Source organism: Odontesthes bonariensis, chromosome 19, assembly GCF_027942865.1.
Source record: "Odontesthes bonariensis isolate fOdoBon6 chromosome 19, fOdoBon6.hap1, whole genome shotgun sequence".
Taxonomy (NCBI): domain Eukaryota; kingdom Metazoa; phylum Chordata; class Actinopteri; order Atheriniformes; family Atherinopsidae; genus Odontesthes; species Odontesthes bonariensis.
The window spans coordinates 63,968-91,011 of NC_134524.1; the positions used below are offsets into that span (position 1 = coordinate 63,968).

The window sequence follows — 27,044 nt, forward strand, 5'->3', positions numbered from 1 at the left end:
TTTAATTTAATTTAATTTAATTATCTAAATGTTCTGCCTCCATATCCGCTGGGCAGAAGAACTCTCAGAACCGATTTATTGAAACCTAATGAACCTATTTATTTTTATTTAAACTACAGAGGGACAGTGAACAGAAGAAAAACGGGATGAATTCAGTTCAAAGTGAAGCTGGAATGCAGATGTTGGAGGAGCTACAAACGCTCAGAGAGTCAGATTCACGTCAGGAGGACAGTTGATGGCCGTGCACCGCGGTAGTTTTGGACTATATGTGCACGTCCTGGAGGTCAGAGTGCTGTGCACATGCTCAGAGAACTTGGGTGTTGCAGTAACTATGACCAGTGGACTGATTCTGTGCAGTTAACAGAAAGTTGAGGATCACCTCCAACACTCGCCTCATTTTCACCTGGAATTTTTACAGACTAAGTAAAAGGGTTAGTTTGAATCTGATCTGAACCTCTTCTTTGACTCTTCCCACAGCAAACCGGCTCCATGTTCCTGTTCCTCAGAACTCCTGATTGTCAATATGAAAACCTGATTGATTTTTGGAGGTTTTTATTGCTCTTTGTGTCCACAGTGTTCACATTGCTGGTGTAAATAAAGCTGCTTTCATCTTAACTCTTCCTTTAAATAACAAGTTTATAAAGTTATAGCAGTTTGTCCATAAAGTTTGATTCAAATGTTTGCAGCAGCAGTTTTACTCCTTTTGGGAAAGCTTGTGTTTGGACCTGCTAACAGCACTAGCAGAGCTAGCAGCGCTAGCAGAGCTAACAGAGCTAATAGGCATTAGCAGGCTTACTGGAGCACCACATGGAAGACTTTGTGACATCATCATTACCTTTTTTAAACTCGCCTTTGGTCCCCTTGAACTCTGATCTTTGAACCCTGAGAGTCCAGATGCTACAACAACACGACACGGCACTAAAGACCACGTCATCATTAATCATCATCACAGTAGTGCAATAAATAAACACACATGGGTGCATGTTTGTGTAGATAAATATGTGCGTCAGACCCATTCACGTGCACACATGTGCACGACTGTCTGTCTGTCAGTGTTCGTTGGGCATGTGTCTGATGGTGTGGAAGATCCAGTCCATCTTGGTGCTCCATCCTCCGTGATGAGCGTCGTTCATCTGTTTGGTGAAGTACTCCAGCGCCTCCTGCTGGCTCTTCTCTGAAACACACAGAAACACAGTGAAACTACTTGGAGGTTAAACCGCCTGTTTCCTCAGTCCAGGGTTAGGGTTAGAGGGTATTTATGTTGGAGAGGGTTAGGGTTAGAGAGTATTTATGTTGGGTTAGGGTTAGAGGGTTTTTAGAGGGTTTTGACCTGAGGGACGTAGGCTAAAGGCTATCTGTTAGCCTCTAGCTAACATGTTGCTATTAGCCACGACTGTATTTGATTTTAGTTTTGCTGAAGTAGAATCAGAATTGAGGCATCATGTCATGCAGCTAATTTCACCCAAAGGCAACCTGGTCCGGTTTGTGTTTGCAACACAACAAGAAGTCCTGACTGTGGATTAGTTTTACTGTTATGAGATATATATATATATATATATATATATATATACAGTGCACTGTGAAAATGAGTACACCCCCGTTGAAAAGTAACATTTTGAACAATATTTTAATACACACACAAGTTATTCCCAAAACGTGCATAGAGTAAGTTTAATACAACATCTGTTCAGCTTACAACAGAAAAGAATAATATAATATAACTTAAATGACATATTTGTCCATTTTTGTGAAATGATGCTGGTGCAAAAGTGAGTACACCCCTATGTTAAACTCCCTGAGAATGGGCCGTGTTGGCCCGAAATGTCATGAAATGAAAAGGCATTAAAAGGGAGGTCATCGTTGTGCGTTTCATCCTTGCCTTACATTGAAATTTTACATTTTGAGTCTGCACCAGGCTAAAAGAGACGTGTGTGAGATTTGACTGAAATCCTATGGAGAGTATCATGATCTGCTTCAGTAGTCACAGTACATGTTGACAAGCATGTTTCTTTTGGTGAAATTCAGCTTCCTACTGTTGATGGCATCCATACAGCCCCAAACCATGTCACTCCCACTACTATGCTTGACTTTAAGCATGGGGCACTTTTCTTTGTACAAATCACTTTTTACCACCACACAGGCTTGACACCATCGAAAGCAAATTTGTTTATCATTCTCTCATCAGAGACAAACAAACTAAGGATATGGATTGTTGGAACCATGTCCTGTGATCTGATGACACCAAGATTATTGTTGTTGTTAATACAATCCATCCATCAATCATCTGCAGCTTGTCCGGGGATCGGGTCGCGGGGGCGGCAGCTTGGGCAGAGAAACCCAGGCGTCCCTGTCCCTGGTCACTTCTTCCAGCTCTTCTGGGGGGACCCCGAGGCGTTCCCAGGCCAGCCGAGAGACATAGTCTCTCCAACGTGTCCTGGGTCTTCCCCGGGGCCTCCTCCCAGTGGGACGGGCCCGGAACACCTCACCGGGGAGGCGTCCAGGAGGCATCCTAACCAGATGCCCGAGCCACCTCATCTGACTCCTCTGGATGCGGAGGAGCAGCGGTTCTACTCCGAGCCCCTCCCGGATTACCGAGCTTCTCACCCTATCTCTAAAGGAGAGCCCAGACACCCTGCGGAGGAAACTCATTTCGGCCGCTTGTATTCGCGATCTCGTTCTTTCGGTCACTACCCACAGCTCGTGACCATAGGTGAGGGTAGGAACATAGATTGACCGGTAAATCGAGAGCTTCGCCTTCTGGCTCAGCTCCTTCTTCACCACGACGGGCCGGTGCAGAGCCCGCATCACTGCAGACGCCGCACCGATCCGTCTGTCAATCTTCTGCTCCATTCGTCCCTCACTCGTGAACAAGACCCCGAGATACTTGAACTCCTCCACTTGGGGAAGGATCTCATTCCCGAACTGGAGAGAGCATTCCACCCTTTTCCGGCCGAGGACCATGGTCTCGGATTTGGAGGTGCTGATTCTCATTGTAAATATTTAAAAAATGTTGAGCTACTTGACTAATTTGAATTTCCCCCATTGGGGGATGAATAAAGTATTTTTCTATTTCTATGCTAAATTAAATAAATTAAATAACTTCTAATATACACTGACATGGCGTTTTGTAAGCTGCATGTGGTATCTTTTTGTATTTAAGATTATATATGATAAAATATTACAAATAATATTATGTGTTGTTGTGTTGGTGGCGGGGAAGTCTTTTTTTTTGGGGGGGGGGGGGGGGGGGGGGGGGGGGGGAGTGTTCGCCCAGGGCGTAAATCTAGTCAGGACCGCCTCTGGCTTGTATTGGGTATTAACTTTATTAACACTCACCCCGACACATTTTAACATGTGATACTTTTACTTTGGAAAGCTTCTGTTCCACCCCTGAACCCCCCTTACCCAGGGCCAGAGTCTTCCTCAGGTAGGCGATGTCATCAAAGCTCTGGAGTTCGGGCATCCCGCAGCCCAGCAGCAGCGAGAACAGGTTGATGAAGAGGCTGGCATGCTGCCGGATGGCCAGGTAGGCTTTGTAGCACATCTCCTGGAACCTGCACCACAGACAGGTGAGAAACAGGTGAGACACAGGTGAGACACAGGTGAGCAGACAGATGAGACACAGGTGAGACACAGGTGAGCAGACAGGTGAGACACAGGTGAGACACAGGTGAGCAGACAGGTGAGACACAGGTGAGCAGACAGGTGAGACACAGGTGAGACACAGGTGAGACACAGGTGAGACACAGGTGAGCAGACAGATGAGACACAGGTGAGCAGACAGGTGAGACACAGGTGAGACACAGGTGAGCAGACAGGTGAGACACAGGTGAGACACAGGTGAGCAGACAGGTGAGACACAGGTGAGACACAGGTGAGCAGACAGGTGAGCAGACAGATGAGACACAGGTGAGAAACAGGTGAGCAGACAGGTGAGACACAGGTGAGCAGACAGGTGAGACACAGGTGAGCAGAAAGGTGAGGAGACAGGTGAGACACAGGTGAGCAGACAAGTGAGCAGACAGGTGAGACACAGGTGAGACATAGGTGAGCAGAAAGGTGAGCAGACAGGTGAGACACAGGTGAGCAGACAGATGAGACACAGGTGAGACACAGGTGAGCAGAAAGGTGAGCAGACAGGTGAGACACAGGTGAGCAGAAAGGTGAGGAGACAGGTGAGACACAGGTGAGCAGACAGGTGAGCAGAAAGGTGAGCAGAAAGGTGAGACACAGGTGAGACACAGGTGAGACACAGGTGAACAGACAGGTGAGCAGACAGGTGAGACACAGGTGAGCAGAAAGGTGAGCAGACAGGTGAGACACAGGTGAACAGACAGGTGAGCAGACAGGTGAGACACAGGTGAACAGACAGGTGAGCAGACAGGTGAGACACAGGTGAGCAGACAGGTGAGCAGACAGGTGAGACACAGGTGAGCAGACAGGTGAGCAGACAGGTGAGCAGACAGGTGAGACACAGGTGAGCAGACAGGTGAGCAGACAGGTGAGACACAGGTGAACAGACAGGTGAGCAGACAGGTGAGACACAGGTGAGCAGAAAGGTGAGCAGACAGGTGAGACACAGGTGAACAGACAGGTGAGCAGACAGGTGAGACACAGGTGAGCAGACAGGTGGGACACAGGTGAGCAGACAGGTGGGACACAGGTGAGCAGACAGGTGAGCAGACAGGTGAGACACAGGTGAGCAGACAGGTGGGACACAGGTGAGCAGACAGGTGAGCAGACAGGTGAGCAGACAGGTGAGACACAGGTGAGCAGACAGGTGAGCAGACAGGTGAGACACAGGTGAGCAGACAGGTGAGCAGACAGGTGGGACACAGGTGAGACACAGGTGAGCAGAAAGGTGAGCAGACAGGTGAGACACAGGTGAGCAGACAGGTGAGCAGACAGGTGAGACACAGGTGAGCAGACAGGTGAGCAGACAGGTGAGACACAGGTGAGCAGACAGGTGAGCAGACAGGTGAGCAGAAAGGTGTACAGACAGGTGAGCAGAGACCTCTCAAACTCTTTCGTCTTGGTGGACTCCTGGACCCCTTTACTGATGACGATGAGGAAGTCCTGGGTCAGGACGAAGGGCACCCGCTCCCTCTTATAGCCAAACTTCTTCTTCTTGTGGTCCAGGAAGTGGCCGAAGTCGATGTGGAACAGCTACAGGAGGGAGGGGGCAGAGAAGAAGAGTTAGGAGCGAGAGAGGCAGTTCCAAGATAGATGCCAAGTAGGTTTGACTTTGCTGAGCCCTCGCAAAAATAAACTTCAAAACTAGGGCCGGGCAGCGATTAAAATGTTTTATTAGTTAGTTCATTAGTTACTCCTCTGCCTCCTTTAGCGATAATGGTACATGTAACAAATGTAGTCTTTTTGTAGTTTTGGAGGCGAGGTTATCTGAATTGGAAGCTCGGCTCTGCACTGTTGAAAATCAACCGATAGCGAGCCAGGTCCCTTTAGCCAGTGTGGACCCAAGGTGGCTGGGTGACTGTCAGGAAGAGGCACAGCTCTAAACTCAAGCCCGTTGTTCACCATCGACCTGTCCACGCTTCTAACAGATTTTCCCCACTCAGCGACACACCCGCTGAGGACAAAACCCTGGTAACTGGCAGCTCTATAGTCAGAAACGTGGCATTAGAGACACCAGCGGCCATAGTCAAATGCATTCCAGGGGCCAGAGCATTTGTGAATCTTGTCCTGTGCATTTGTGAATCTTGTCCTGTGCATTTGTGAATCTTGTCCTGTGCATTTGTGAATCTTGTCCTGTGCATTTGTGAATCTTGTCCTGTGCATTTGTGATAATTGAGACTGATTTAGCTCCATAGTATTGGACTGTATCATTGAAGTTCTTTGAGATGACATTTGTTGTCATTTGGCTCTATATAAATAAAACATAAATTAATTGAATTAATCATAAGCCAAAATACACCGAAATAACTTTACATTTAAAACTTTACATTTATCAATAAAAGAGAGTACAGATAAGAAAGCATTATTTCTCTAATCTGTGCATTTTCTTTGTTTGAAACATTTTGTATTATGGCATATTCAAGTTTTAGTTATTAATGTTTTATTTTTTTCTTTCTTTTCATCAACTTGATGCATGACATCTTTTGTTATGTTTATTGTTCCTAATAAAGTTTATAAAAAAAGAAAAAAGGCCATGAAAAAGAGGAGAGGAAGAATTAGGAAGGGGAAAATAAGGGGGAGCCAGGAGCTCACCTGTCCATTCTCCTTCAACATGATGTTGGAGTTGTGTCGGTCTCCGATTCCTAGGATGAAGGTGGCAACACAATAACCTGCACAAGACCTGGTGAACAGTTCGATGGCTCGATCATACCTGAGAAAGGTAGACATGAGGAGAGAGACAGGTGTTTAGTCCCTGGCTTGAATTGAATTTTCATGCAGTGGTCAATTTTTAGATTTTGGGCCAGTCTACTCCTTCAATATGTGTTATTTTAAAACATGAATTAAAATGTTTATTTCATCACATTTTGTTAAATCGCAGCAGTACGTTTCGCCCAAATCGACCAAAATTAATTCCCCTATTTAAATCTTTAAATGCCGTTTTCTCAAAATCAGTTTTTGATATTTTTCCAGTATAAATATCTCAGCCTATGGAGCACCTACTAACACCAAACTTTCCAGTTATACACTTAGCAGTATTCTGAATATATTTACAGAAGGATTTGTTGATAAATCATTCCTGGCCTGATTTATGGGACGTTATAATAAAAAAATATGGCGAAAATTGATGTTTTTTAGGCTATGGGCAGCATATTTTGATTTCCTAGGAAATGAAAGCAGATATCCTGAAATCCCTCTGTAATTTTCTTTTCATTTTGTGTGTAAACAAAATGAAAAAAGAATTTTGCACCTGGCTTTATCATATGTTCAGATCTATCTTCCGGAAATATCTGCAAATGTGCGCATATTTAATGAGATAATGCCTCATTTGCATAATTAAACATACAAATTTCTAAAACTTGTGATACATTTTTTTTCATACTTGTATAAGTAATAAACTGAGGAAGTTTCATGGTGATATCTATTATTTTTAAATATTACCCTATTAACCTGTAGTGTCTCGCCTTAAGATGACATTTGTTGTGATTTGGAACTTTATAAATAAAGCTGAATACTGACGCCTCCCCGCGGTTCTTGTCTTTGATCCAGTGGTGCAGCGTGTTGGAGTTGAACTGCAGCGCCCCCTTTAGGCCTCCTTTGCACTGAATCTGCATGATGGTGAAGCTGTTCTTTACCACCTCGATCAGACCCACACAGTCCCCGATGGACAGGCAGCCGTAGGGCAGCATGCTGGGAAACACAAGCACAGGCGTTGTTGTATCTTTAATCATTATTAATTATTTAATTCATTTAAATCATTATTATTATCGTTCACATTTGGATTTAGTTTGGATATCGTATGGATAGTATTGAAAGAGCGGTAGTTTCTAGATCTGATTTGATTTGTTCTTGTATGTGGTGTTGCATGTCCTGTTGAAAGTCTTTTATTTTGAAAAACCTAAAAAGACAACAAGAAGTAGCTTCGTTTGTACGAGAAGCTGCAGCTAAGTTCCCAGCTGTGGACAGATGGACAGATGTCCAGCTGTGGACAGACGTCCAGCTGTGGACAGATGGACAGGTGTCCCAGCTGTGGACAGACGTCCAGCTGTGGACAGATGTCCCATTGTGGACAGATGTCCAGCTGTGGACAGCTGTGGACAGGTGTCCCGGTGTGGACAGACGTCCAACTGTGGACAGATGTCCAGCTGTGGACAGATGGACAGGTGTCCCAGCTGTGGACAGACGTCCAACTGTGGACAGATGTCCCATTGTGGACAGATGTCTAGCTGTGGACAGCTGTGGACAGGTGTCCCGGTGTGGACAGACGTCCAACTGTGGACAGATGTCCCGTTGTGGACAGGTGCCCCGTTGTGGACAGATGTCCAGCTGTGGACAGATGGAAGGTTGTCCAGCTGTGGACAGACGTCCAGCTGTGGACAGATGTCCAGCTGTGGACAGGTGTCCAGCTGTGAACAGATATCCAGCTGTGGACAGGTGTCCAGCTGTGGACAGATGGAAGGTTGTCCAGCTGTGGACAGACGTCCAGCTGTGGACAGATGTCCAGCTGTGGACAGGTGTCCAGCTGTGAACAGATATCCAGCTGTGGACAGGTGTCCCGGTGTGGACAGGTGTCCAGCTGTGAACAGATATCCAGCTGTGGACAGGTGTCCCGGTGTGGACAGGTGTCCAGCTGTGGACAGACGTCCAGCTGTGGACAGATGTGAGGGGATGATGATGATGTCACAGGCTCTCACCGCAGGTCCAGGCCCTGATTCTGCCAGATGTTCTCCATGATCTTAATGATCTGCAGGGTCAACATGTCCTGACGCAGGTCTGCACACAGGACAGACTACATTACCCACAATGCTCCTGAGCAGATAACACGGTCAGCATGTTAGCTATCATACATTAGCGCTGAGCTAGTTACCGTCCCCGTTCTTAAAGATGATCTCGTTGTTGGTGAAGAGCAGCTCGGACATGATGTCGGGGTTTTCCCAGTTCAGCCACAGAGGGCGCTTTGCCGAGGACATGATCCTGCACTGTTCCAGCCTGAAGACACAAGATACTGATTACTGTGGTTCCATCCTGCACTGTTCCAGCCTACAGACACAAGATACTGATTACTGTGGTTCCATCCTGCACTGTTCCAGCCTGAAGACACAAGATACTGATTACTGTGGTTCCACCCTGCACTGTTCCAGCCTAAAGACACAAGATACTGATTACTGTGGTTCCATCCTGCACTGTTCCAGCCTAAAGACACAAGATACTGATTACTGTGGTTCCATCCTGCACTGTTCCAGCCTAAAGACACAAGATACTGATTACTGTGGTTCCATCCTGCACTGTTCCAGCCTAAAGACACAAGATACTGATTACTGTGGTTCCATCCTAAAGACACAAGATACTGATTACTGTGGTTCCATCCTGCACTGTTCCAGCCTAAAGACCAAAGATACTGATTACTGTGGTTCCATTCTGCACTGTTCCAGCCTAAAGACACAAGATACTGATTACTGTGGTTCCATCCTGCACTGTTCCAGCCTAAAGACACAAGATACTGATTACTGTGGTTCCATCCTAAAGACACAAGATACTGATTACTGTGGTTCCATCCTGCACTGTTCCAGCCTAAAGACCAAAGATACTGATTACTGTGGTTCCATCCTGCACTGTTCCAGCCTACAGACACAAGATACTGATTACTGTGGTTCCATCCTACAGACACAAGATACTGATTACTGTGGTTCCATCCTACAGACACAAGATACTGATTACTGTGGTTCCAGCCTACAGACACAAGATACTGATTACTGTGGTTCCATCCTGCACTGTTCCAGCCTAAAGACACAAGATACTGATTACTGTGGTTCCATTCTGCACTGTTCCATCCTACAGACACAAGATACTGATTACTGTGGTTCCATCCTGCACTGTTCCAGCCTACAGACACAAGATACTGATTACTGTGGTTCCATCCTGCACTGTTCCAGCCTAAAGACACAAGATACTGATTACTGTGGTTCCATTCTAAACTGTTCCAGCCTAAAGACACAAGATACTGATTACTGTGGTTCCATCCTGCACTGTTCCAGCCTAAAGACACAAGATACTGATTACTGTGGTTCCATCCTGCACTGTTCCAGCCTAAAGACACAAGATACTGATTACTGTGGTTCCATCCTAAAGACACAAGATACTGATTACTGTGGTTCCATCCTGCACTGTTCCAGCCTGAAGACACAAGATACTGATTACTGTGGTTCCATCCTGCACTGTTCCAGCCTAAAGACCAAAGATACTGATTACTGTGGTTCCATCCTAAAGACACAAGATACTGATTACTGTGGTTCCATCCTGCACTGTTCCAGCCTGAAGACACAAGATACTGATTACTGTGGTTCCATCCTGCACTGTTCCAGCCTAAAGACACAAGATACTGATTACTGTGGTTCCATTCTGCACTGTTCCAGCCTAAAGACCAAAGATACTGATTACTGTGGTTCCATCCTGCACTGTTCCAGCCTACAGACACAAGATACTGATTACTGTGGTTCCATCCTGCACTGTTCCAGCCTACAGACACAAGATACTGATTACTGTGGTTCCATCCTGCACTGTTCCAGCCTACAGACACAAGATACTGATTACTGTGGTTCCATTCTGCACTGTTCCAGCCTACAGACACAAGATACTGATTACTGTGGTTCCATTCTGCACTGTTCCAGCCTAAAGACCAAAGATACTGATTACTGTGGTTCCATCCTAAAGACACAAGATACTGATTACTGTGGTTCCATCCTGCACTGTTCCAGCCTACAGACACAAGATACTGATTACTGTGGTTCCATCCTGCACTGTTCCAGCCTACAGACACAAGATACTGATTACTGTGGTTCCATTCTGCACTGTTCCAGCCTGAAGACACAAGATACTGATTACTGTGGTTCCATCCTGCACTGTTCCAGCCTAAAGACACAAGATACTGATTACTGTGGTTCCATCCTGCACTGTTCCATCCTAAAGACACAAGATACTGATTACTGTGGTTCCATCCTGCACTGTTCCAGCCTAAAGACCAAAGATACTGATTACTGTGGTTCCATCCTGCACTGTTCCAGCCTAAAGACACAAGATACTGATTACTGTGGTTCCATCCTGCACTGTTCCAGCCTAAAGACCAAAGATACTGATTACTGTGGTTCCATTCTGCACTGTTCCAGCCTAAAGACACAAGATACTGATTACTGTGGTTCCATCCTGCACTGTTCCAGCCTAAAGACACAAGATACTGATTACTGTGGTTCCATTCTGCACTGTTCCAGCCTACAGACACAAGATACTGATTACTGTGGTTCCATCCTGCACTGTTCCAGCCTAAAGACACAAGATACTGATTACTGTGGTTCCATCCTAAAGACACGAGATACTGATTACTGTGGTTCCATTCTGCACTGTTCCAGCCTAAAGACACAAGATACTGATTACTGTGGTTCCATTCTGCACTGTTCCATCCTAAAGACACAAGATACTGATTACTGTGGTTCCATTCTGCACTGTTCCAGCCTACAGACACAAGATACTGATTACTGTGGTTCCATCCTACAGACACAAGATACTGATTACTGTGGTTCCATCCTGCACTGTTCCAGCCTAAAGACACAAGATACTGATTACTGTGGTTCCATCCTGCACTGTTCCAGCCTAAAGACACAAGATACTGATTACTGTGGTTCCATCCTGCACTGTTCCATCCTACAGACACAAGATACTGATTACTGTGGTTCCATCCTGCACTGTTCCAGCCTAAAGACCAAAGATACTGATTACTGTGGTTCCATCCTGCACTGTTCCAGCCTAAAGACACAAGATACTGATTACTGTGGTTCCATCCTGCACTGTTCCAGCCTACAGACACAAGATACTGATTACTGTGGTTCCATTCTGCACTGTTCCAGCCTACAGACACAAGATACTGATTACTGTGGTTCCATTCTGCACTGTTCCAGCCTACAGACACAAGATACTGATTACTGTGGTTCCATCCTGCACTGTTCCAGCCTAAAGACACAAGATACTGATTACTGTGGTTCCATCCTGCACTGTTCCAGCCTACAGACACAAGATACTGATTACTGTGGTTCCATCCTGCACTGTTCCAGCCTACAGACACAAGATACTGATTACTGTGGTTCCATCCTAAAGACCAAAGATACTGATTACTGTGGTTCCATCCTGCACTGTTCCAGCCTAAAGACACAAGATACTGATTACTGTGGTTCCATCCTGCACTGTTCCAGCCTACAGACACAAGATACTGATTACTGTGGTTCCATTCTGCACTGTTCCAGCCTACAGACACAAGATACTGATTACTGTGGATCCATTCTGCACTGTTCCAGCCTACAGACACAAGATACTGATTACTGTGGTTCCATCCTGCACTGTTCCAGCCTACAGACACAAGATACTGATTACTGTGGTTCCATTCTGCACTGTTCCAGCCTAAAGACACAAGATACTGATTACTGTGGTTCCATCCTAAAGACACAAGATACTGATTACTGTGGTTCCATCCTGCACTGTTCCAGCCTACAGACACAAGATACTGATTACTGTGGTTCCATCCTGCACTGTTCCAGCCTAAAGACACAAGATACTGATTACTGTGGTTCCATTCTGCACTGTTCCAGCCTAAAGACACAAGATACTGATTACTGTGGTTCCATTCTGCACTGTTCCAGCCTACAGACACAAGATACTGATTACTGTGGTTCCATTCTGCACTGTTCCAGCCTACAGACACAAGATACTGATTACTGTGGTTCCATCCTGCACTGTTCCAGCCTACAGACACAAGATACTGATTACTGTGGTTCCATCCTAAAGACCAAAGATACTGATTACTGTGGTTCCATCCTGCACTGTTCCAGCCTAAAGACACAAGATACTGATTACTGTGGTTCCATCCTGCACTGTTCCAGCCTACAGACACAAGATACTGATTACTGTGGTTCCATTCTGCACTGTTCCAGCCTACAGACACAAGATACTGATTACTGTGGATCCATTCTGCACTGTTCCAGCCTACAGACACAAGATACTGATTACTGTGGTTCCATCCTGCACTGTTCCAGCCTACAGACACAAGATACTGATTACTGTGGTTCCATTCTGCACTGTTCCAGCCTAAAGACACAAGATACTGATTACTGTGGTTCCATCCTAAAGACACAAGATACTGATTACTGTGGTTCCATCCTGCACTGTTCCAGCCTACAGACACAAGATACTGATTACTGTGGTTCCATCCTGCACTGTTCCAGCCTAAAGACACAAGATACTGATTACTGTGGTTCCATTCTGCACTGTTCCAGCCTGAAGACACAAGATACTGATTACTGTGGTTCCATCCTGCACTGTTCCAGCCTAAAGACACAAGATACTGATTACTGTGGTTCCATCCTGCACTGTTCCAGCCTACAGACACAAGATACTGATTACTGTGGTTCCATCCTGCACTGTTCCAGCCTACAGACACAAGATACTGATTACTGTGGTTCCATCCTGCACTGTTCCAGCCTACAGACACAAGATACTGATTACTGTGGTTCCATCCTGCACTGTTCCAGCCTACAGACACAAGATACTGATTACTGTGGTTCCATCCTGCACTGTTCCAGCCTAAAGACACAAGATACTGATTACTGTGGTTCCATTCTGCACTGTTCCAGCCTAAAGACCAAAGATACTGATTACTGTGGTTCCATCCTGCACTGTTCCAGCCTACAGACACAAGATACTGATTACTGTGGTTCCATCCTGCACTGTTCCAGCCTAAAGACACAAGATACTGATTACTGTGGTTCCATCCTGCACTGTTCCAGCCTACAGACACAAGATACTGATTACTGTGGTTCCATTCTGCACTGTTCCAGCCTAAAGACCAAAGATACTGATTACTGTGGTTCCATCCTGCACTGTTCCAGCCTGAAGACACAAGATACTGATTACTGTGGTTCCATCCTGCACTGTTCCAGCCTGAAGACACAAGATACTGATTACTGTGGTTCCATCCTGCACTGTTCCATCCTACAGACACAAGATACTGATTACTGTGGTTCCATCCTGCACTATTCCATCCTACAGACACAAGATACTGATTACTGTGGTTCCATCCTGCACTGTTCCAGCCTAAAGACACAAGATACTGATTACTGTGGTTCCATCCTACAGACACAAGATACTGATTACTGTGGTTCCATCCTGCACTGTTCCAGCCTAAAGACACAAGATACTGATTACTGTGGTTCCATCCTAAAGACACAAGATACTGATTACTGTGGTTCCATCCTGCACTGTTCCAGCCTAAAGACCAAAGATACTGATTACTGTGGTTCCATCCTGCACTGTTCCAGCCTACAGACACAAGATACTGATTACTGTGGTTCCATCCTGCACTGTTCCAGCCTAAAGACACAAGATACTGATTACTGTGGTTCCATTCTGCACTGTTCCATCCTACAGACACAAGATACTGATTACTGTGGTTCCATCCTGCACTGTTCCAGCCTACAGACACAAGATACTGATTACTGTGGTTCCATCCTGCACTGTTCCAGCCTAAAGACACAAGATACTGATTACTGTGGTTCCATTCTAAACTGTTCCAGCCTAAAGACACAAGATACTGATTACTGTGGTTCCATCCTGCACTGTTCCAGCCTAAAGACACAAGATACTGATTACTGTGGTTCCATTCTAAACTGTTCCAGCCTAAAGACACAAGATACTGATTACTGTGGTTCCATCCTGCACTGTTCCAGCCTAAAGACACAAGATACTGATTACTGTGGTTCCATCCTGCACTGTTCCAGCCTAAAGACACAAGATACTGATTACTGTGGTTCCATCCTGCACTGTTCCAGCCTACAGACACAAGATACTGATTACTGTGGTTCCATTCTGCACTGTTCCAGCCTAAAGACCAAAGATACTGATTACTGTCGTTCCATCCTAAAGACACAAGATACTGATTACTGTGGTTCCATCCTGCACTGTTCCAGCCTGAAGACACAAGATACTGATTACTGTGGTTCCATCCTGCACTGTTCCAGCCTAAAGACACAAGATACTGATTACTGTGGTTCCATTCTGCACTGTTCCAGCCTAAAGACCAAAGATACTGATTACTGTGGTTCCATCCTGCACTGTTCCAGCCTACAGACACAAGATACTGATTACTGTGGTTCCATCCTGCACTGTTCCAGCCTACAGACACAAGATACTGATTACTGTGGTTCCATCCTGCACTGTTCCAGCCTACAGACACAAGATACTGATTACTGTGGTTCCATTCTGCACTGTTCCAGCCTAAAGACACAAGATACTGATTACTGTGGTTCCATCCTGCACTGTTCCAGCCTACAGACACAAGATACTGATTACTGTGGTTCCATTCTGCACTGTTCCAGCCTAAAGACCAAAGATACTGATTACTGTGGTTCCATCCTAAAGACACAAGATACTGATTACTGTGGTTCCATCCTGCACTGTTCCAGCCTACAGACACAAGATACTGATTACTGTGGTTCCATCCTGCACTGTTCCAGCCTACAGACACAAGATACTGATTACTGTGGTTCCATTCTGCACTGTTCCAGCCTGAAGACACAAGATACTGATTACTGTGGTTCCATCCTGCACTGTTCCAGCCTAAAGACACAAGATACTGATTACTGTGGTTCCATCCTGCACTGTTCCATCCTAAAGACACAAGATACTGATTACTGTGGTTCCATCCTGCACTGTTCCAGCCTAAAGACCAAAGATACTGATTACTGTGGTTCCATCCTGCACTGTTCCAGCCTAAAGACACAAGATACTGATTACTGTGGTTCCATCCTGCACTGTTCCAGCCTAAAGACCAAAGATACTGATTACTGTGGTTCCATCCTGCACTGTTCCATCCTAAAGACACAAGATACTGATTACTGTGGTTCCATCCTGCACTGTTCCATCCTAAAGACACAAGATACTGATTACTGTGGTTCCATCCTGCACTGTTCCAGCCTAAAGACCAAAGATACTGATTACTGTGGTTCCATTCTGCACTGTTCCAGCCTAAAGACACAAGATACTGATTACTGTGGTTCCATCCTGCACTGTTCCAGCCTAAAGACACAAGATACTGATTACTGTGGTTCCATTCTGCACTGTTCCAGCCTACAGACACAAGATACTGATTACTGTGGTTCCATCCTGCACTGTTCCAGCCTAAAGACACAAGATACTGATTACTGTGGTTCCATCCTAAAGACACGAGATACTGATTACTGTGGTTCCATTCTGCACTGTTCCAGCCTAAAGACACAAGATACTGATTACTGTGGTTCCATCCTGCACTGTTCCAGCCTAAAGACACAAGATACTGATTACTGTGGTTCCATCCTAAAGACACGAGATACTGATTACTGTGGTTCCATTCTGCACTGTTCCAGCCTAAAGACACAAGATACTGATTACTGTGGTTCCATCCTAAAGACACGAGATACTGATTACTGTGGTTCCATTCTGCACTGTTCCATCCTAAAGACACAAGATACTGATTACTGTGGTTCCATTCTGCACTGTTCCAGCCTACAGACACAAGATACTGATTACTGTGGTTCCATCCTACAGACACAAGATACTGATTACTGTGGTTCCATCCTGCACTGTTCCAGCCTAAAGACACAAGATACTGATTACTGTGGTTCCATCCTGCACTGTTCCAGCCTAAAGACACAAGATACTGATTACTGTGGTTCCATCCTGCACTGTTCCATCCTACAGACACAAGATACTGATTACTGTGGTTCCATCCTGCACTGTTCCAGCCTAAAGACCAAAGATACTGATTACTGTGGTTCCATCCTGCACTGTTCCAGCCTAAAGACACAAGATACTGATTACTGTGGTTCCATCCTGCACTGTTCCAGCCTACAGACACAAGATACTGATTACTGTGGTTCCATTCTGCACTGTTCCAGCCTACAGACACAAGATACTGATTACTGTGGTTCCATTCTGCACTGTTCCAGCCTACAGACACAAGATACTGATTACTGTGGTTCCATTCTGCACTGTTCCAGCCTACAGACACAAGATACTGATTACTGTGGTTCCATCCTGCACTGTTCCAGCCTAAAGACACAAGATACTGATTACTGTGGTTCCATCCTGCACTGTTCCAGCCTACAGACACAAGATACTGATTACTGTGGTTCCATCCTGCACTGTTCCAGCATAAAGACACAAGATACTGATTACTGTGGTTCCATTCTGCACTGTTCCAGCCTACAGACACAAGATACTGATTACTGTGGTTCCATCCTGCACTGTTCCAGCCTACAGACACAAGATACTGATTACTGTGGTTCCATCCTAAAGACCAAAGATACTGATTACTGTGGTTCCATCCTGCACTGTTCCAGCCTAAAGACACAAGATACTGATTACTGTGGTTCCATCCTGCACTGTTCCAGCCTACAGACACAAGATACTGATTACTGTGGTTCCATTCTGCACTGTTCCAGCCTACAGACACAAGATACTGATTACTGTGGTTCCATTCTGCACTGTTCCAGCCTACAGACACAAGATACTGATTACTGTGGATCCATTCTGCACTGTTCCAGCCTACAGACACAAGATACTGATTACTGTGGTTCCATCCTGCACTGTTCCAGCCTACAGACACAAGATACTGATTACTGTGGTTCCATTCTGCACTGTTCCAGCCTACAGACACAAGATACTGATTACTGTGGTTCCATCCTAAAGACACAAGATACTGATTACTGTGGTTCCATCCTGCACTGTTCCAGCCTACAGACACAAGATACTGATTACTGTGGTTCCATCCTGCACTGTTCCAGCCTAAAGACACAAGATACTGATTACTGTGGTTCCATTCTGCACTGTTCCAGCCTAAAGACACAAGATACTGATTACTGTGGTTCCATTCTGCACTGTTCCAGCCTACAGACACAAGATACTGATTACTGTGGTTCCATTCTGCACTGTTCCAGCCTACAGACACAAGATACTGATTACTGTGGTTCCATCCTGCACTGTTCCAGCCTAAAGACACAAGATACTGATTACTGTGGTTCCATTCTGCACTGTTCCATCCTACAGACACAAGATACTGATTACTGTGGTTCCATTCTGCACTGTTCCAGCCTACAGACACAAGATACTGATTACTGTGGTTCCATCCTGCACTGTTCCAGCCTACAGACACAAGATACTGATTACTGTGGTTCCATCCTAAAGACCAAAGATACTGATTACTGTGGTTCCATCCTGCACTGTTCCAGCCTAAAGACACAAGATACTGATTACTGTGGTTCCATCCTGCACTGTTCCAGCCTACAGACACAAGATACTGATTACTGTGGTTCCATTCTGCACTGTTCCAGCCTACAGACACAAGATACTGATTACTGTGGATCCATTCTGCACTGTTCCAGCCTACAGACACAAGATACTGATTACTGTGGTTCCATCCTGCACTTTTCCAGCCTACAGACACAAGATACTGATTACTGTGGTTCCATTCTGCACTGTTCCAGCCTAAAGACACAAGATACTGATTACTGTGGTTCCATCCTAAAGACACAAGATACTGATTACTGTGGTTCCATCCTGCACTGTTCCAGCCTACAGACACAAGATACTGATTACTGTGGTTCCATCCTGCACTGTTCCAGCCTAAAGACACAAGATACTGATTACTGTGGTTCCATTCTGCACTGTTCCAGCCTGAAGACACAAGATACTGATTACTGTGGTTCCATCCTGCACTGTTCCAGCCTAAAGACACAAGATACTGATTACTGTGGTTCCATCCTGCACTGTTCCAGCCTACAGACACAAGATACTGATTACTGTGGTTCCATCCTGCACTGTTCCAGCCTACAGACACAAGATACTGATTACTGTGGTTCCATCCTGCACTGTTCCAGCCTACAGACACAAGATACTGATTACTGTGGTTCCATTCTGCACTGTTCCAGCCTAAAGACCAAAGATACTGATTACTGTGGTTCCATCCTAAAGACACAAGATACTGATTACTGTGGTTCCATTCTGCACTGTTCCAGCCTGAAGACACAAGATACTGATTACTGTGGTTCCATTCTGCACTGTTCCAGCCTAAAGACACAAGATACTGATTACTGTGGTTCCATCCTGCACTGTTCCAGCCTAAAGACACAAGATACTGATTACTGTGGTTCCATCCTGCACTGTTCCAGCCTACAGACACAAGATACTGATTACTGTGGTTCCATTCTGCACTGTTCCAGCCTAAAGACCAAAGATACTGATTACTGTGGTTCCATCCTGCACTGTTCCAGCCTGAAGACACAAGATACTGATTACTGTGGTTCCATCCTGCACTGTTCCAGCCTGAAGACACAAGATACTGATTACTGTGGTTCCATCCTGCACTGTTCCATCCTACAGACACAAGATACTGATTACTGTGGTTCCATCCTGCACTATTCCATCCTACAGACACAAGATACTGATTACTGTGGTTCCATCCTGCACTGTTCCAGCCTAAAGACACAAGATACTGATTACTGTGGTTCCATCCTACAGACACAAGATACTGATTACTGTGGTTCCATCCTGCACTGTTCCAGCCTACAGACACAAGATACTGATTACTGTGGTTCCATTCTGCACTGTTCCAGCCTAAAGACACAAGATACTGATTACTGTGGTTCCATCCTGCACTGTTCCAGCCTAAAGACACAAGATACTGATTACTGTGGTTCCATTCTGCACTGTTCCAGCCTAAAGACACAAGATACTGATTACTGTGGTTCCATCCTGCACTGTTCCAGCCTAAAGACACAAGATACTGATTACTGTGGTTCCATCCTGCACTGTTCCAGCCTAAAGACCAAAGATACTGATTACTGTGGTTCCATCCTAAAGACACAAGATACTGATTACTGTGGTTCCTTCCTGCACTGTTCCAGCCTAAAGACCAAAGATACTGATTACTGTGGTTCCATCCTAAAGACACAAGATACTGATTACTGTGGTTCCATCCTAAAGACACAAGATACTGATTACTGTGGTTCCTTCCTGCACTGTTCCAGCCTAAAGACACAAGATACTGATTACTGTGGTTCCATCCTAAAGACACAAGATACTGATTACTGTGGTTCCTTCCTGCACTGTTCCAGCCTAAAGACACAAGATACTGATTACTGTGGTTCCATTCTGCACTGTTCCAGCCTAAAGACACAAGATACTGATTACTGTGGTTCCAGCCTACAGACACAAGATACTGATTACTGTGGTTCCATTCTGCACTGTTCCAGCCTACAGACACAAGATACTGATTACTGTGGTTCCATCCTGCACTGTTCCAGCCTACAGACACAAGATACTGATTACTGTGGTTCCATCCTGCACTGTTCCAGCCTACAGACACAAGATACTGATTACTGTGGTTCCATTCTGCACTGTTCCAGCCTGAAGACACAAGATACTGATTACTGTGGTTCCATTCTGCACTGTTCCAGCCTACAGACACAAGATACTGATTACTGTGGTTCCATCCTGCACTGTTCCAGCCTACAGACACAAGATACTGATTACTGTGGTTCCATTCTGCACTGTTCCAGCCTACAGACACAAGATACTGATTACTGTGGTTCCATTCTGCACTGTTCCAGCCTACAGACACAAGATACTGATTACTGTGGTTCCATCCTAAAGACACAAGATACTGATTACTGTGGTTCCATCCTGCACTGTTCCAGCCTAAAGACACAAGATACTGATTACTGTGGTTCCATCCTGCACTGTTCCAGCCTAAAGACACAAGATACTGATTACTGTGGTTCCAGCCTAAAGACACAAGATACTGATTACTGTGGTTCCATCCTGCACTGTTCCAGCCTACAGACACAAGATACTGATTACTGTGGTTCCATCCTGCACTGTTCCAGCCTAAAGACACAAGATACTGATTACTGTGGTTCCATCCTGCACTGTTCCAGCCTAAAGACACAAGATACTGATTACTGTGGTTCCATCCTGCACTGTTCCAGCCTAAAGACACAAGATACTGATTACTGTGGTTCCAGCCTAAAGACACAAGATACTGATTACTGTGGTTCCATCCTGCACTGTTCCAGCCTACAGACACAAGATACTGATTACTGTGGTTCCATCCTGCACTGTTCCAGCCTAAAGACACAAGATACTGATTACTGTGGTTCCATCCTGCACTATTCCAGCCTAAAGACACAAGATACTGATTACTGTGGTTCCATTCTGCACTGTTCCAGCCTACAGACACAAGATACTGATTACTGTGGTTCCATCCTGCACTGTTCCAGCCTACAGACACAAGATACTGATTACTGTGGTTCCATCCTGCACTGTTCCAGCCTAAAGACACGAGATACTGATTACTGTGGTTCCATTCTGCACTTTTCCAGCCTAAAGACCAAAGATACTGATTACAACACTCTGAACCCACATCAGCTCAACTGGTTCTGAGCCTAACCACAACTTTGACATCAGAGATGGATCAGCCAACCAGCTTGTTGCATTCTATGGCCATGACCTGTGGGGTTCCCCAGGGGTCAATCCTGGGACCCGTATTTTTCAATCTGTACATGCTTCCACTAGGCCAGCTAATACGCAGCTTTAATAATAACAATAATAATAATCAATTACATTTGTAAAGCACTTTTTCATTTCATACGGAATCTCAAAGTGCTATGCTGATGGTGGCAGACAACTGGATTGTAGCCATAGCTGCCCTGGGGCACACTGACAGGGCAGCCGCCATGGCGAGGCTGCCATGCACCGGCGCCATCGGCCCCTCCGACCACCACCAGCAGGTGGTCAGCAGGTGGTTAATGTGTCCTACCACAATTATGCAGATGACACTCAGATCTACGTGTCACTGACGGCAGGAGAACACGGGCCTGTAGATGCACTGTGTCGCTGCATCGAACAGATCAGTGTGTGGATGCAAAACAATTTCCTCCAGCTAAACTCAGACAAAACTGAAATCATTGTCTGTGGCCCACAGAAACAAAGAGAAAGTGTTATCAGTCACCTTGAGACTCTCTCTCTAAAACCTAACTATCAAGTTAGAAATCTCGGGGTAACATTGGACTCAGACCTGAACTTTAACAGCCACATTAAATCAGTAACATCAGCAGCTTTTTACCATCTTAAAAAACATTGCCAGAATCAAAGGAATAGTGTCTAAAGCAGACTTAGAGAGACTGATCCATGCGTTTGTCTCCAGCAGGTTAGACTGCTGTAACGGCCTGCTCACTGGGCTCTAAACGGGCTGTAAGACAGCTGCAGTACATCCAGAACGCTGCTGCTCGAGTCCTGACCAGAACCAGGAAATACGACCATATTAGTCCAGTGCTCAGGTCTCTGCACTGGCTTCCTGTCGCTCAGAGAATAGACTTTAAAACAGCTCTGCTTGTGTACAAGTCTCTTCACGGTCAAGCGCCAAAGTACATCTCTGACATGTTAGAGCCATATGAACCAACTCGGGCTCTGAGAACCTCAGGGAGGGGTCTCCTGCCTCAGGGAGGGGTCTCCTGCCCCAGGGAGGGGTCTCCTGCCCCAGGGAGGGGTCTCCTGCCTCAGGGAGGGGTCTGCTGCTTCAGGGAGGGGTCTCCTGCCTCAGGGAGGGGTCTCCTGCCTCAGGGAGGGGTCTCCTGCCCCAGGGAGGGGTCTCCTGCCTCAGGGAGGGGTCTCCTGCCTCAGGGAGGGGTCTCCTGCTGGTGCCCAGAGTCAGGACTAAACAAGGTGAGGCTGCGTTTCAGTTTTATGCCCCTAACATCTGGAACAGTCTTCCAGAAGATGTGAGACAGGCCTCAACTCTGACAATGTTTAAATCCAGGCTGAAAACAGTTCTATTTAGCTGTGCATATGACACCTGAAAGTATTTTATCTGCACTCTTCACTTTTTAATTACTTAATGATTATTTTTGATGGGTTTTAAATTTCTTTCTTTTTTAATTTCTTTCTTTTATTATTATTTTTTTTATTCCTTTTTAATGGTTTTATTGCCTTCTTGTGATTTTATGTAGCTGTAAACCACTTTGAATTGCCCTGTGTATGAACTGTGCTCTATAAATAAAATTGCCTTGCCTTGCCTTGCCTTCTTCACAAACTTCTTCAACAGGCTTCAGGTTCTTTCTGCCCAACAACAGAGACGCATACCTGAGGTTTCCCAGCTGGTGGACGGGGTTCAGAGGAGAGACGAATCCCTGCAGAGCTTCCATGTAATCTGGACGAGACATGTGCTCAACCAGGAACTTCATCTGCGTCTGACGGCCAATCAGAGCACGGCAAAACGTCACCATCAGCCAATCAGAGAACAGAGTGGAGATACGTGGAGAGATTTGAGTTTTACCTTCTGCGTCTCGTCTTTCTTCTCCTGCTTCAGCGTGTCGGTGAGATTCACCAGTTTATCCATGGCCTCCACCTACAGGAAGCAGAGCCTTCAGTTTTTAGGATCAGAACAGGAAGCAGAGCCTTCAGTTTTTAGGATCAGAATAGGAAGCAAAGCCTTCAGTTTTTAGGATCAGAACAGGAAGCAGAGCCTTCAGTTTTTAGGATCAGAACAGGAAGCAGAGCCTTCAGTTTTTAGGATCAGAACAGGAAGCAGAGCCTTCAGTTTTTAGGATCAGAACAGGAAGCAGAGCCTTCAGTTTTTAGGATCAGAACAGGAAGCAGAGCCTTCAGTTTTTAGGATCAGAACAGGAAGCCGAGCCTTCAGTTTTTAGGATCAGAACAGGAAGCAGAGCCTTCAGTTTTTAGGATCAGAACAGGAAGCAGAGCCTTCAGTTTTTAGGATCATTATAGGAAGCAGAGCCTTCAGTTTTTAGGATCAGAACAGGAAGCAGAGCCTTCAGTTTTTAGGATCAGAATAGGAAGCAAAGCCTTCAGTGTTTAGGATCAGAATAGGAGGCAGAGCCTTCAGAGCTTTTTAAATCAATCACCTGCTTGTGAGCCTTTGCTTTGTTTGAACCCTTTTGTTTTAATTTTTGATTTCTTGCTTTTACTTAGACTCTAACTGCTTTCATGGGAGTCTTAGAGTTGTTATTCCCATCTTTAATCCTTGGTTGTTATGTGTTTAACTGTTAAACAGTTGTTTGAAGTTGAGTTTGAGCATTAGATGGCAGACATGCAGAAATACATTGAAGAAGAACTCACCTGTCTGTTCAGATGTTTTAAGTACATTCCACAGGCTCTGCAGAAAGCCTCCAGCAGCAGACCAAACCTTCTGGAAACCGTCTTATTGTGCATCTCTGACCTGTGAAAACATTCCTGGCTGATCAGACACAAACATACAGGCGGGTGTGCAGGAGAGGGAAAACAACAGGAAGATCTCACTGACTTCAGGTGCCAGAAGAAGAAGTGTCCTATCCTCTGATTGGTCAGAGCTTTCTTTATGAGGAACCGGGCCAGGGGATTGTCCAGGTACATTTCATACTTTAACACCTGCTGACACACAGATCGGACACATTGGATTACAGGAGGTTGAAAGAAGGTTAGGTTAGAATAGGTTACAATAGGTTAGGGTTAGGTTACAATAGGTTAGGTTATAATAAGTTAGGTTAGGGTTGGGTTAGGTTTGGTTAGGTTAGGTTCGGTTAGGGTTAGGTTAGGGTTAGGTTAGGTTTAGGTTAGGTTTGAATAGGTTAGGTTAGGTTAGAATAGGTTAGAATAGTTAGCAGGTATGAACGCACCTGTACGAGCTGCAGCAGGTACTGGGACAGCTTGTCGTCCGTCAGACCCTGAACCAGACAGCGCAGAGCGAAGTCCCGCACCATCGGGTCGGGAAAGTTACAATCCAGCAGCTCCAGTGCCGACTCTGGCTGCATCAGAGGCCACTCCCTCAGCAGGCAGTACATCTGGGGGTGATAGGTCAAACCCTGGGTTAGGGATAGTGCTTTAGTTATTGAGTTGGTAGGTTAGGGATAGCTATTCGGTTATTGAGTTAGTAGGTTAGGGATAGTTAGTTCTTTAGTTATTGAGTTAGTATGTTAGGGTTGGTTCGTTCTTTAGTTAGTGAGTTAGTAGGTTAGGGATAGTTAGTTCTTTAGTTATTGAGTTAGTATGTTAGGGTTGGTTCGTTCTTTAGTTAGTGAGTTAGTAGGTTAGGGATAGTTCTTTGGTTATTGAGTTAGTATGTTGGGGTTGGTTCGTTCTTTAGTTAGTGAGTTAGTAGGTTAGGGATAGTTATTTGGTTATTGAGTTAGTAGGTTAGGGATAGTTCTTTGGTTATTGAGTTAGTATGTTAGGGATAGTTCTTTGGTTATTGAGTGAGTAGGTTAGGGATAGTTCTTTGGTTATTGAGTTAGTAGGTTAGGGATAGTTCGTTCAGCAGACAGTACATCTGGGGGTGGGGGGCAGAGGTCAAACCCTGGGTTACGGATAGTTCTTTGGTTATTGAGTTAGTAGGTATGGGATAGTTAGTTCTTTAGTTATTAAGTTAGTATGTTAGGGTTGGTTTGTTCTTTAGTTATTGAGTTACTAGGTTAGGGATAGTTATTTCTTTGGTTATTGAGTTAGTAGGTTAGGGATAGTTCTTTAGTTATTGAGTTAGTAGGTTAGGGATAGTTAGTTCCTTAGATAGTGAGTTAGTAGGTTAGGGATAGTTAGTTCCTTAGATAGTGAGTTAGTAGGTTAGGGTTGGTTCATTCTTTAGTTATTGAGTTAGTAGGTTGGGGTTAGTTCGTTCTTTAGTTATTCAGTTAGAAGGTTAGGGATAGTTAGTTCCTTAGTGAGTTGGTAAGTTAGGGATAGTGAGTTCCTTAGATAGTGAGTCAGTAGGTTAGGGTTGGTTTTTGTTCTTTAGTTATTGAGTTAGTATGTTGGGGTTGGTTCGTTCTTTAGTTAGACAGTTAGTAGGTTAGGGATAGTTAGTTCCTTAGCGAGTTAGTAAGTTAGGGATAGTTAGTACCTTAGATAGTGAGTTAGTAGGTTAGGGTTGGTTTTTGTTCTTTAGTTATTGAGTTAGTATGTTGGGGTTGGTTTGTTCTTTAGTTATTGAGTTAGTAGGTTAGGGATAGTTGGTTCTTTAGTTATTGAGTTAGTATGTAAGGGTTAGTTTTTTTCTTTAGTCATTGAGTTAGTAGGTTAGGGGTTAGATAGTTCTTTAGTTAGTGAGTTATTAGGTTAGGGTTAGTTCGTGAGTTAGTTAATGAGTTAGTAGGTCAGGGTTAGTTAGTTCCTCAGATAATGACTGTGCACCTGTGAAACTTCATCTCTGGAGTTCCATTTGACAGAAAGAAGCAGCTTAGGCAGAGACTCTGGGATGTTCACACAGTAATGTCTGCAGTTGGAGACAGAGAGGAGGAGAGAAAAAGGTAAGGACAGGTGTTATAATAATCAGAGGTTAAGGCAGACAGCTAACAATCACAGGTAAAAATGACCAAAGATCAGAAACATTTGGGACAGAAAGAAAAAGTCTTTAGTTTCCTCTGACTTTTATCTAATAACAGACGGTTCATCACTGTCAGAACGTCTCTCAGTGTTCTGAACAGTGTTTCACCTGTAAGCCCCACCCTCACCTGTAATTCACCTGTAAGCCCCACCCTCACCTGTGTCTCACCTGTAAGCCCCACCCTCACCTGTTTCTCACCTGTAAGTCCCACCCTCACCTGTGTTTCACCTGTAAGCCCCACCCTCACCTGTAATTCACCTGTAAGCCCCACCCTCACCTGTAATTCACCTGTAAGCCCCACCCTCACCTGTAATTCACCTGTAAGCCCCACCCTCACCTGTGTTTCACCTGTAAGCCCCACCCTCACCTGTGTCTCACCTGTAAGCCCCACCCTCACCTGTAATTCACCTGTAAGCCCCACCCTCACCTGTGTTTCACCTGTAAGCCCCACCCTCACCTGTAATTCACCTGTAAGTCCCACCCTCACCTGTGTTTCACCTGTAAGCCCCACCCTCACCTGTAATTCACCTGTACGCCCCACCCTCACCTGTGTCTCACCTGTAAGCCCCACCCTCACCTGTTTCTCACCTGTAAGTCCCACCCTCACCTGTGTTTCACCTGTAAGCCCCACCCTCACCTGTAATTCACCTGTAAGCCCCACCCTCACCTGTAATTCACCTGTAAGCCCCACCCTCACCTGTAATTCACCTGTAAGCCCCACCCTCACCTGTGTTTCACCTGTAAGCCCCACCCTCACCTGTAATTCACCTGTAAGCCCCACCCTCACCTGTTTCTCACCTGTAAGCCCCACCCTCACCTGTAATTCACCTGTAAGCCCCACCCTCACCTGTAATTCACCTGTAAGCCCCACCCTCACCTGTAATTCACCTGTAAGCCTCACCCTCACATGTGTTTCACCTGTAAGCCCCACCCTCACCTGTAATTCACCTGTAAGCCCCACCCTCACCTG

At 45.3% G+C, this 27,044-nt stretch overlaps 1 protein-coding gene across 1 annotated transcript in view; it reads right to left on the bottom strand.

Moving 5' to 3' along the window:
- LOC142368982 (phosphatidylinositol 4,5-bisphosphate 3-kinase catalytic subunit alpha isoform) overlaps positions 1 to 27,044 on the bottom strand; it is a 47,410-nt gene continuing 20,366 nt past the window's right edge. The window contains exons 16-28 of the mRNA XM_075451201.1: positions 25,882 to 25,963; positions 24,375 to 24,539; positions 24,023 to 24,126; positions 23,839 to 23,938; positions 23,036 to 23,107; positions 22,843 to 22,949; positions 8,498 to 8,619; positions 8,325 to 8,403; positions 7,150 to 7,320; positions 6,226 to 6,343; positions 5,015 to 5,166; positions 3,406 to 3,554; positions 1 to 1,174 (exon numbers count right to left, since the gene is read on the bottom strand). Of these exons, the coding sequence (XP_075307316.1) occupies positions 1,050 to 1,174; positions 3,406 to 3,554; positions 5,015 to 5,166; positions 6,226 to 6,343; positions 7,150 to 7,320; positions 8,325 to 8,403; positions 8,498 to 8,619; positions 22,843 to 22,949; positions 23,036 to 23,107; positions 23,839 to 23,938; positions 24,023 to 24,126; positions 24,375 to 24,539; positions 25,882 to 25,963 (1,546 nt within the window). The 3' untranslated portion in view covers positions 1 to 1,049. The remainder of the gene's footprint in view (positions 1,175 to 3,405; positions 3,555 to 5,014; positions 5,167 to 6,225; positions 6,344 to 7,149; positions 7,321 to 8,324; positions 8,404 to 8,497; positions 8,620 to 22,842; positions 22,950 to 23,035; positions 23,108 to 23,838; positions 23,939 to 24,022; positions 24,127 to 24,374; positions 24,540 to 25,881; positions 25,964 to 27,044) is intronic.